The 12,086-nt window shown below is 41.5% G+C and overlaps 1 protein-coding gene across 1 annotated transcript; it reads right to left on the bottom strand.

Moving 5' to 3' along the window:
* Nucleotides 1–870: 870 nt before the first annotated feature.
* LOC118455489 (uncharacterized) lies at nt 871–12,086 on the bottom strand. Its single transcript, XM_087829904.1, has 8 exons — nt 11,818–12,086; nt 11,456–11,722; nt 8,517–8,750; nt 7,148–7,318; nt 2,896–3,027; nt 2,429–2,595; nt 1,743–2,015; nt 871–1,664 (listed from the first exon to the last, which is right to left on the bottom strand). The coding sequence occupies exons 1-8, from the start codon at nt 12,059–12,061 to the stop codon at nt 1,488–1,490; spliced, it is 1,665 nt and encodes a 554-aa protein (XP_087686030.1). The 5' UTR covers nt 12,062–12,086; the 3' UTR covers nt 871–1,487.

Here is a 12,086-nt window from a genome sequence, read left to right as displayed (position 1 = left end):
TCTGCAATAATTTAACAGAAGTGCTTATTTTTCACTTGAAATGTTTTTTGTGGTCATTTTTATTAAGATTTTATTTTTTATCGGCAGAGAATAAAATAAAACCTGTCTTCCAATTCATTGCATTTGTGTGTGTGTGTGTGTGGTAGAAGTATCGTTTTTTGTACTCTGTATCGGCAAGTACTCAGATCCAAGTATCGGTATTGTATCGGTTTGAAAAAATTGGTATCGTTGCATCCCTAATATTAATAGATAAAGACACAGAAAAGAGGAACTCTCCATATAAGCAATGTTTGAAACTGTGTGTGATGTCTGAAGTACAGAAATAACACCATATAAGACATATGTGTAGCTAAAAATGTTAGAGCTCTTGCAACTGGTGTTTGAGCTGTGCAGGGGTCTCTATCTTCCGGAAGATGATTGAATAAAAAGAAATATCAATATTTTAACACACTATGAGTCGGTTTTCTCTGTTCTGTCACGGGGACAAAAGAATCGGGGTTTAATAAGAACATGGACGTCCTGTGACGCTGTGGCCCAGGACTTTTCATGAGGTATTTTTTTTTCCTGACACATTTTCATGATATAGAGACAATACTGACATCTATTGTGAAAACAGATACACTTTAAGATGTAAAATAATCATCAGGAATTTTGCCTGAAGTGAGCAGCAACATCGTGACAGTCGGCTAACATCTTGTACTAATGTGTAGTTATCATTTGGAAATGAGCGCCATCAAAGGAATATAATGCTAAAACTGTGTCCTCTCTGAAGAAACATACCTAAACGATCAAAGTTGCTTTGTTAGCTGTTTTATGAACATTAAACATCTGCTGTAGCTCCATGCTGCAGTTGCTGCTGACTTACAGACAATTGAAAGGCGCTGAATGAATTTCCTTGAGCGGAGAAAGACTCACTGTTCAGCATCCTCTATTAATCTAATATCACTTGTCACTGAAACACAACCTGCATGTATAGAAGCGAATACAATGATATACAAATATGGAGTGAAAGCAAGAAGAAAAGTGCTGCAGAGGAAGGAAGGAGACTAAGAGCGATCGATACACTAGCAGAAAGAAGTCCACGGCGAGTGGAAAATGCAAACAGAAGCCAAATGAGAATAAATAAAGGACAGACAAAAATAGATGATTGGATCTAAAACATTTAAGTGCCCAGGAGATGCAGCGTACACACCGTCCCACACTCCAACAATGGCCAGAGCATCAGCTGGTCTCTGAGAGCGTCTGTCCTCTTGCTGAACTCACAAACACACACATGCATACAAACAAGCGCACACACTGGTAACACAGAGTTCAGGACAATCCCGTTGGGATGAGCTGTCATCTTCATGGTTACAGTCCAAGTTCAGAGTTAGGACATAAACGGCACACACACACAGCAGTGTCCACCGTGTTCATTGGTCAATGCACACACACTCACACAATTCATCCTCTCTCAAAGTCTCCCAGCACGTCTCCACGCTCTGCTTTTAGTTTGCCCGTCTGAGTTTCTGGTGCCAAAGCGCAGTCGGCAGATTCTGGCAGCCCTGGTACTCTCGCTGCATCTCGCTATCTGTTAGAGGTGGTGTGGCGTTGCACGGGGCGCCAGCCAAGGTCACGTTTAAAAGACCCGCCCATGGCTCCAGAAGGCGAAACATCCCAGCATCCTGACACATCACGAGAGGAGATTAGAAAAGTATTCAGAGGAGTAAACACTGAAACAAAAATTCACTCTAAAAAGTCACCTTTCCCAGGTGGTCCAGCAAGCAGGTGGCAGGACTGATTAAGGACCAGCTGCTGTCCTCCCAGCCTGGACTCAACCTGTGGTTCAGGTGAGCATAAGTCTGCCTGGCCGGGTTCTGGATTAGAACCACATTGAGGTGTTTCTGAGAGCCTTGCAGCCGCTTGGATAGGACACCGCTGTAGCTCTGATCCACAAACAGCAGGACACGAGTTGCCCTGCAGCCGGCCAGGTCGGCCAACAGCTCGTTGACTGAGTAGCGCTCTTTTAGATCTGCCTGGAAACAGAAATTCAATTCAATTCAATTTTATTTATATAGCGCCAAATCACAACAAAAGTCACCTCAAGGCGCTTCATAGATACAGAGAAAAACCCAACAATCATATGACCCCCTATGAGCAGCACTTTGGCGACAGTGGGAAGGAAAAACTCCCTTTTAACAGGAAGAAACCTCCAGCAGAACCAGGCTCAGGGAGGGGCGGGGCCATCTGCTGTGATTGGTTGGGGTGAGAGAAGGAAGACAGGATAAAAGACATTGTTATAATATATAATATAATCTGTGGCCACGCACATTTGTTTAGTTTTTTTTTTTCATGTTTGATTGAGTGCCACTACCAAGTTTCACCTTTATGTTTACTTAATTTATCCTAGTGTCGTTTTCTTTGTGTGTGTGGTGGTGTACCCTCTTACAATGCCATTAAGGTTGGCATCCCACAGTAGCATGGTGCCATCCTTGCACGTCGGTGAGTTCAGGTACAGAACCAACATGTCGGCACAGTGCTGCTTCCTGCAGACGTACGACACGTGGTTACGGATCACCGATTTCTCTGTTGCAGAGTATGCGCCCTCTACATCCTCTGCAAAGGGAGAGATGGGTCAGGTACAGACACACATTTTAACAAACAGTCGGTGCGTCAACGTCCTATAATATTCGTCTTTTATCATCAGCCTACGTTGCTGAATTTTAGCAAAATTGTTGTTAACAAAACTCAACAGACATGATGTTGAAAGAACAGAATAAGCTACAGTGAAAGTATATATATAACTTTATAAAAATTAACAGGCACCTATTTTTAATTCGTTTCTATACTTATACTATACTATACAAGTAAATGTAGTGGACATTTTGAAAGTAAAAACTCCACCAGTGTTCCTACCAGGAAGCTGTCCACTGCTGCCGAAGAAGGTCTTAATGTGATCCTTATGGAAGCCGTTGTTCTGCAGCATTTTGTAGAACCGCTGAAGATTCTGAACATGATGCTGGAACATCACTAGTTGCTGCCAGCCACCTACACACACACACACACACACACACACGTTTCTTAAAGACTCAAACCGTAGACCAATCATTAATACTAAAACATAATGATCAACATTATGGTAGCTGCATACTAAACAACTATATGGCTTTATAGAGCTGACATGTCACCATACTTACTTATTTATTTACTACTAAACTTTACTGACAGCTATGGTTAGCAACAGTGTTGGTCAAGTTACTTGAAAAAAGTAATCAGTAACTAATTACTGATTACTTCCCCAAAAAGTAATCTCGCTACTTTACTGATTACTTATTTTCAAAAGTAATTAATTACTTAGTTACTTAGTTACTTTTTAAAAACACGATTTACAACCTGAATAGGTGATAAAGTGATAGATCTTTCAGCCCAATTCTACTTTTTCTACATAATCATCATACAAAATGTAATCAAATGGAAAAGTCTCTTTTTAAAACTTGTTTTATTAGTTTTAATCTTTTAACTTTATGCATCAAGCAAAAATTTAATTATCTGCAACATTCTCTGACTGGAAGAAATTAGTTTAACATTTAAACCTATTTTCTGCACATTCCAGCACATAAAATAAAATATTTTTTGTGTTTACACTCAGTCTTTCAAATAGATGCAAGTAAAACACAGCAGAAAATAAATAAAGTCAAAGACTAGCGGTCCTGTTGCTCTATTTTCACCTGTAAAGCAGGAGTGGGGTAGGCGGAGGGTTACCCTGGTGCAGGTGTGCAGCGGTCAGTGGAAGAATCCGCGAGTTTCTCTGTGAGTTTCCCATTACGTCGTAGCTACTCGGTGCTTGTTTGGAAGTTTAGGGTTTTTTCGCTGTAAAAAGAAGTTTTCTTCCCACGCACAACGGACACTAATGTTTTTGTCACTTTTTATGGAATCAAACTCAAAGTAAGGTCAGTACTTCCACGCTTTAAACGCTGCACGCTCATACTCTCTCTGCACTCGATATATGATCCATTGTTGATCTGCACACAGCTGTTGTCACGAACGTCGCACTCGCTTACGTCACTGTCATGAGACATTCTCGCAAAAAATCACGGTTTTAGTAACGCAGTAACGCAGCGTTCCTACAGGAAAGTAACGGTAATCTAATTACCGTTTTTGCAATAGTAATCCCTTACTTTACTCGTTACTTGAAAAAAGTAATCGGACGCGTTACAAGTATCGCGTTACTGCCCATCTCTGGTTAGCAATAAGGAACAGTTTGCATTTTATTGGAAAGAGTTTCATATCGTGAAGTAAAGAGCCTACAGCATTACAGAGAGAATCAGTGATCACAGTGTCATCTACGAACACTTGGCAGCAGTGAGAAGGAAGAACTCCCGTTTACCAAGAAGAGACTCCTCCCACAAAGTGGGAATTACGCCAGATGGGAGGAACTGAATGGGAATACCAAAGATGAATAACAAACGTATCATCAACTTAAACCAACATGGAACTTCAAGCACACATAAGAACAGAATAAACAGAAGGAAAGTAAAGCTACCATCATAAGCAGAAGGAACATTAATCCCATTTCATAACCCAGGATGAACCTACACTCATATGCTGTTGGATGAACACAATTTAATCTTGGCACCTTTTTCCACGTGATTTAACCAAGTACAATAACTCATTTATGACCATGTCAACACATTTGGCATTTGGTGGTTTAATGTAATCAGATTATGTTGGATCAACGTAGTATACTTAAGTGAGTTATTGAAGTATGTAAAGTGAAATTTGTTGTAATTCATTCTACACAAGTTAAAAACTTCAGGAAAACACAATGAAATCTTGTTTCAAATCAAGGCAATAGAGATTGAACATGTGACGTCATTCTGGGCTAAAACCACAAAGGATTGTAGGTACGAGTTGCCAGTGGCACTAGCGCATGCAGGCTTTCACATGAAAACAGTCACAGCGATAAAAAAAAAACACAAAAAATGGAAAGAAGCTGTTGTATTATTAACCGCAATAGCCGGTCGCATGACAGTCACGGGAAGCCGACGGGTAAAGAGATCGTTGTTATTGGATTACGTCGTTGAAGAGAAATTGTTCGAGTCATGTTTCCGAAGTAACAAAGAGGCGACGGATGGCCTGGATTGCAGCCATTCGAATGACCAAATATAACGTCCCAGAACACTCACAGGTTAGTCTGCTCCAAGCATTTCCACAAAGGTCAGTCTTCTGTTGTAGTTATTACGTAATTTATCATAATTGTTGATGTAGGTTACAAATAAGTCTTATATTGATTTCAATTGACTTCATTGCTATACTGCTTGGTTCACTGTGGCTTTGCAGGCTAATGTTTGTTGTGTTTTGTAGGAAAACCAGCCAACAAAATGCAGGAATGTGATCCAGACTGGGCCCCTCTATCAGCCTGGGTCAGACCGAGTTTAAAGCTGCTACCACAGCCAGATCTGATCGGTGAAGAGAGAGAGCGAGATCGAAACAGCCACAAAATGTCTGCATATATGTGCCGAAGTGTTGTATTGAAGCAATCAAGTGATGAATAACTGTTTCAGTATGTTGTTTTGTTTTGTTGTTGTTTTGTTTTGTTGCATTGTTGATTTGTTTTTCACCGAAGCAGCTAATAAAGCAGGATGGATTTTTACAATTTTGCCTCTTTCTTATAAGATTCTATAATAGAATGAAACAATAATGCCAGTTATAAATAAAGACAATAAAGTGAATGAAACACTCATTTTTTTTCTATTAGATCTGAAAATGTTGTGTAACACTACAACCTGAAACGACAAATAGATGCGTTGGCCTGTAACAACAGCTGTGAAATGGTCCAAATCACCAAAGTAAACTGGACCTGGGCTTGTTGCAGGATCTGAAGTTACTAAACATGTTGTGAGTGTATGCACTCACACTTAGGACCATATAATAATAAATATGTGCGTGACGTTAACATCCACTCTATGCTCGTGTGGGTCTGACCCTTTTTTCCTCGTACTTTTTTTTGCCTTTTCGTCACGTCTGTCTTTGTACAGAGCTGCCGTGTTCTCCATCGTTTTGTACATCACTGTTTTTGGGGCAAATAAAATACAAGTAGGGATTAAAACGGCAGAATTAATGATTACCGGTGCTGGAAATGCTTGACGCAGTGTTTTGATTTTGTTGCCACTTGTACCCACAATGCAATGCGCGAAAGTCACGTGGTCTGTCGATCTCTATTACTGCTTCTCGTGCTTAATGAACCAATATGGGCGTTGATTATTTCATAGACACAAGCAACCATTTGCACTTACATTCATGGGTAATTTAGAATCACCAATAACTCTAATTACACACTGCAAACCAGCCAGACTGTGGATTTGAACCCAGGCCATCCATCACACCACCAAGCTGTCGCTCCAGACCTAACAAAACTAGGAAAGCTATGATTACCAGGCTTGCTGCAGAATTTTCTGTACGTTTTTGTCCTTGACAGGTTAAACCACAATAAATAGCGAGCGCACACACGTGGTGTGTGTGTACTTGTCTGCCTCTTAAAACTCCAGTGGTTTTCCTGCAGTTTGACATCTCATGTGATCTTGTGAATTTCGTGCGTCCAGGCAACGAACCACTCTTACTAGACTGTAATAATGAAATAAGACCAAGAGGAATTTGTATAAGGTAAGGAAATAAACAAGACCGGCAAACATTAAGCGATAACAGAAAGCTCCTCACGATGCTATTGTTGTCTGTAAATGTTAGGTAGAAACAAGTGCTTGTATGAATGTGTGTGAATGGGTGAATGTGACATGCTGTATAGGGCTGTATAACAAGCAGTCCGTTTACTAACCATGTGTCCAAGGTCACAGGACAGGGGAAACCTATCCTACCTGTCAAACAGTTACACCCTGGACAGCTGGCCAATAAGCAGGGCTAACACAGAGACATAAATCACACCTGTGGTCAGTTTGGAAATGCCCAAATGCCCATGTCTTTGGAGTGTGGGAGGAACCTTAGGTACCCGGAGAGAATATGCAAACTCCTCACAGAAAGGCCACAGACGGGATTTGAACCCGGGACCTTGTCGATGTAGTAATATACTAATACTAATTTACTTGCATACTACTAAAATTTGCTGTCAAGGTTTATTTCATGAGACCGATACATAGACATAAAAACAGCGTACCTGAAATGAGGACAGCGTGGTCACAGGTCTGGTAGAGGCGACAGGAGAGGTGAGTGCCCAGAGGCTGCTGATGGCAGCGTCTCGTGTTTTTATTCAGCTCACAGCTTGAGACGGGCAAACTAGGCGAGTTCATGGGCAGCAGCTGAGGACATGCTGCAAAGTCTGTGTGATCTATCCAGGGAAAAGGAAAGTATCACAGAAAAGACACAGAAAAGGTCCTTGTCCCAGGAGGACGTCACGTTTTCAGTGGGAGAAACGTCACTCACCCAGGTGACTTCTTCAGTCTCAGCTGACTGCAGGTTTCCACAGCCTTATAAACAGTACACTTACAAAATGACCAAAGCTAGCTCCACTGACTAACAATGGGCCATCTGGTCAGTTTAATGATCAATAATACGCAATCTGTCATGAGCATTGATCAATGGTCGTAAATACCATTCACAGAGAGTTAAGGAATGGCTGCAGTTAAAACACTGTAAGATGTTAAAAGATGCACCCTTAGGCCCCCTCCTCGATTCAGAGACGTTTCTTGCACTGGCTGAAGTTTGGTCCTTTTACAGCATCCTGCCATGCCATTACATTTGTTCCTGACCACCGAGAACACTCACGCTAACTTTTATCGAGTGGAAAAAAAGTTAGCTTGTTTATATTATGCTAACATAGCTGTGTCGCTAGCGGTCACGTAGCACATCATTATATACCAGCTAGCCAAACTTCAGTAACCCTACAAACGTCACTGCTGTTTAGTTTTCTGTCTTCATCGATGTTGGAAGTGATAGCAGAGCTGTACGTTTTAATTTGTTTCCAAAACCACAGTCAGGACATGCTATATTGTATTTAGATAGAAGCTAGCGAGCTAACTTCCTGCTAACTTCTAACTCATAAATTAAATTAAATGTCATAAATTCCGTTTTCATGGATGCCTGGATGTTAAACTCAATTGTTACACCTGGTAGAGCAGAACGCTGATCATTTTATTAAAGATGAAAGACTTTAGACAGTTTTTCAACTCTCAGTAATGCCATAGTGATGTTTGATATATGGACCTGCAGCGGAGTTTAGGCCCAGACACGGCTAGTGACGTCAGACTGAACGACCGGATTGGCTGCAGGAGTGTGCAAAACACAGTAGACTCCCATTTAAGACACTTGTGTATTTATGTCAGTTGTTGGGCTTTCTGTGGTTATTATGTATTTCAGTTCAGCACAGAGTCATTACATATGCTGCGAATACTCCAAATACTCTGAATACAGTGCTGTTAATTAGTTGTCTGTAAAAAAAAAAAGGGGGAACAGTATGCCCTCTAACTGGTTAGTGTAGGCTGGTTGCAAGGACTGAGCTGGGCTTTTTTCAGACCTGCTGTACGTACCAACACATCTGAGTCTTTGTGTTCGGTTACTGTCTCTGACTCCAACGACCAGTGGGAGGAAGTGGACCTCACAGAGCCCTCCAATGGCACGCTCGAGCAGACGGTTACCACCGCCGGTGGTAATGGTGCCAACTGTCATGCGACCATTACCAATCACCCTTTCTGCCACGGTGTGACGATGCTTCAGCTGGTTCTCACAGCGACCCTTTAAAGCTAGCGTCAAACATTCATCACCTGAAGACACAAAGGCAGACGACAGCAGAAGGTTTAGGGTCGGTTTCCTGTAGTGGGTAGATGAGTGAAAGGGAAATTTGAGCACTGTGAAAGTAAAAATAAATGATAACGTTTGTTAGCCTGGCCTCTTTTTCTTAGCTTTATAAGTAGAGTAAGGTTCTACGAATGTTTAATACAGCCGTTAATCTTTAATGCACACCAAACCACTAACTGGGAGAGACCTTGGACCCTATTGGTTTAGAGATCTTTATGGAACCAGTAAAAAAGTGAACTGTATATAGCTTTTCTTCCACATCTGTTTATCTTCTCTACTTCTTTTTCTGTCTTCTACTTTTACCATTTTCTTTTCTTTTTGTTATTTCTCTCTTTTCTCCTTCTTTCTGCCCTGATTTGGTTAAATTAGGTCAAAAGAAAGTTTCTCTCTAAAGAAAATGCTCATCTAAATCTACCCATGGGACCCAGCAGGGGGCACAGTGCTGCGTGTGCATGCATGAATAGCTCAGCATTTGGCCTTAACCCCTCTCACAGTGGGAGGTCATAAACCTGCACTCGAACATACTCTGCTTTTATCAGAGATGCAGGAACACATACATCACAGAAAGCTTTTATTTGCCGTCCCTTTGGAGCAGTAGTGCAGCAATAACGCACTTTTAAAAAACTCTCCTGCTCTGCCTTTTGACCTGCTGTCTCATAAAGCTGTTGTTTGCTACTGAAAGTGGAGCTTTTCAGATGCATGGAAACGAATTCTTGACTTCGCCTCACATTGGTCTGTCTCCTTGTGAATGATAAGGCCATGTATTAAACTTACCTGCAACCTGTACCTGCAGAAGAGGCACAAAAAAAAAAGAAGTTTGCACACTTCTCAAGATGAACGGCCAAGTGATGGAGCTATAAGTCAAATGTCATTATGGCAGAAGAATAACACAAATAAGAAGTTTTGGGGGGAAAAACCCTTCAGTCCCCCCCCTTTCCCAGCTATGTTTCTTAGTTGCAGCCTGCATGCTAGGCTGCATGGTACAGGTGAACCATATGTTCAAAGAAGCCTTTTTTAGGGGAGTTTCTCAATCATTGATTTGTCCTTTTCAGGCCTGAGGCATGAGGAAGCACAGCTGAAACTAATCAAAGCAACAAGACAAGGAAGTAAAACTCAATATAAGATCAAACCACTATCAAATAAAGCAGAAAGTGAATTTACTGATTATTGACTTGACATACACTATATTGCTAACAGCATTCACCCACCCAACAAATCACTAAATTCAGGTGTTTGGTTTGGTGGTTGCCAGAAAACTGTGAGCCCGGTCCTCTTATCCAACATCGGTGTCTCATAAAAACAAAAATACTTCTAAGCCTTATGCAAAGCTTTCCCAGAAGAGTTGAAGGTGTGCTGGCAACATATTAATCCTATGGATTAAGAATGTGGTATTACTCATGTACATGTGAACAAGTGAATGCTTTTGGCAATGTAGTGTAGGAGGAGGAACAAGAGCTCATAGAAAACAAACTGGAATCAAGATTCAAAACCTAATGGGAACCAAGAACACCAGACAGTAAAACAATCAACATCTGGAACTAAGAAACCATAGACATAGACTGGTACCAGTACCATGCTTACAGAGATGCGTGGTTGGACTTCTATGAGTCAAAACTAAAAAGCAGTGCATACATGCATGTGGCGCAGTAACATAGCAACTGGGACAGCTCGTGGTCCACACATCGTACAGGTCAGTAGCTGCACACAGATTTCTGGTTTGTGGGGTGGGAGAGTTTTTAATGATGAGGCGCTCCACTGGATAAATCTTTCGCTGTACCTGAGTCCTAATCCTCACAATGCTTTGCACAGTGCACAGCGATTTCTATCAGAAGAGTTTTCCCTTAAATCAAAAGCAGATTATTCCTCCCGCAGCCCAGAAAGAAACACATGCTTGAAACCTGACTGGATATATCAATGCATTATTTTGCTCAGTAGGCCTGCAGCTTTGTCCCTCCTGCTCTGTAAAACAGTTTATTATTATTATTATTATTATTATTATTATTATTAATATTATTATTATTATCATCATCATCATCATTATTATTATTATTATTATCATTATTATCATTATTATTATTACTATTATTATTATTATTATTACTATTATTATTATTATCATTATTATTATTATTGTTATTATTATTATTATCATTATTATTATGCTCCCTCCTCAGGATGTTTGAGCCACTCTTTCACATTATTTAGGCAGAGTGCAGAGCATCTTTGTACATAAATTAAAGCACATTGTTAGTCGATCATCTGACAACTGCAGCATTACAGTAACTCGCCTCAGCCAGTGAATCCGTCCCAAACATCTTATTTTCTTATATTTTACTCTTGTAATCCAGGGAAACTCCTTTACTCCTCCCTGGTCTGTGACTGCAGCAACATTTCCTACATCCATCACTTCTCCCAGCTGACCTGTACCAAAGTTAAAATTAATCCTAACAAATAAAACTTGATTTCTTTTTGCATCCAGAGGAGTTACCTCCTGCTGGCAAACAGATCCACGTAATCTTGACTTCCTGGGCTATGTTTTCTATAAACTATGATTTATCCACAACACGAGTTGTGTCATCACATCAACTAGCAGTGACATTTTTTTTAAATTGGCACTTTGTAAGCTCTTAAAGTTCACGGACTGGATAACTGTCGGTGTGTTGAGACTCACCCAGGTAAATGCCATCTAAGTGGGAGCATCTTTTCTTTGTCACATTCACATCCACATAGAAGAGGACCACCGGGTGTCCAAAGTTCTCCCCAGGGCTTGGATCTAGCACTAACACAGCATCGTGGGCCATGGAGCGAGGGAGAGACTGCTGGTGGGGACCCTGCATCCCATTCAGCACCTGGCTGCCGCTGAAGCGTCTCCGTAGCTTGGAGCTCAACATCCCGACGGAGGAGTCTGGTAGGATGGCCAAAACTTTGTCAGAGTGACCTACCGGGATGCGAAACAGGAAAAGGATTTTATAGCTGGTACAATGCAGCTATTTCATGCATACTTAATAATATGTAATAAGAGAGTACTGCTACCTGCGACACTGTGAGGCTCTGCCACGTACACAGCCACCGAGGACAGCGGCAGGTGGGCGTGCTGCCTGCATTCAGCCTCAGAGAGGGAGGACAGGCGGCGGCAGCGCTCCAGCTGGTTCCACTGCAGTGACTGGAGGGCTGAGCGGACCCAGCGCTCCAGCCTGCTCAGGGTTACGCCGGCTGCCGGGACCACAACTGTAGTGTGCAACATGAGGACGAGGAGGAAAGCTCTGAGAGAAACCATTGTCACACCTGCAGCTTTTTCAAGT

Source organism: Neolamprologus brichardi, chromosome 16, assembly GCF_056152115.1.
Source record: "Neolamprologus brichardi isolate AB-2024 chromosome 16, ASM5615211v1, whole genome shotgun sequence".
In the NCBI taxonomy this organism is placed as follows: Eukaryota; Metazoa; Chordata; class Actinopteri; order Cichliformes; family Cichlidae; genus Neolamprologus; species Neolamprologus brichardi.
The sequence above is the reverse complement of the archived record's forward strand: the minus strand, read 5'-3'. Positions and strand labels throughout refer to the sequence as shown.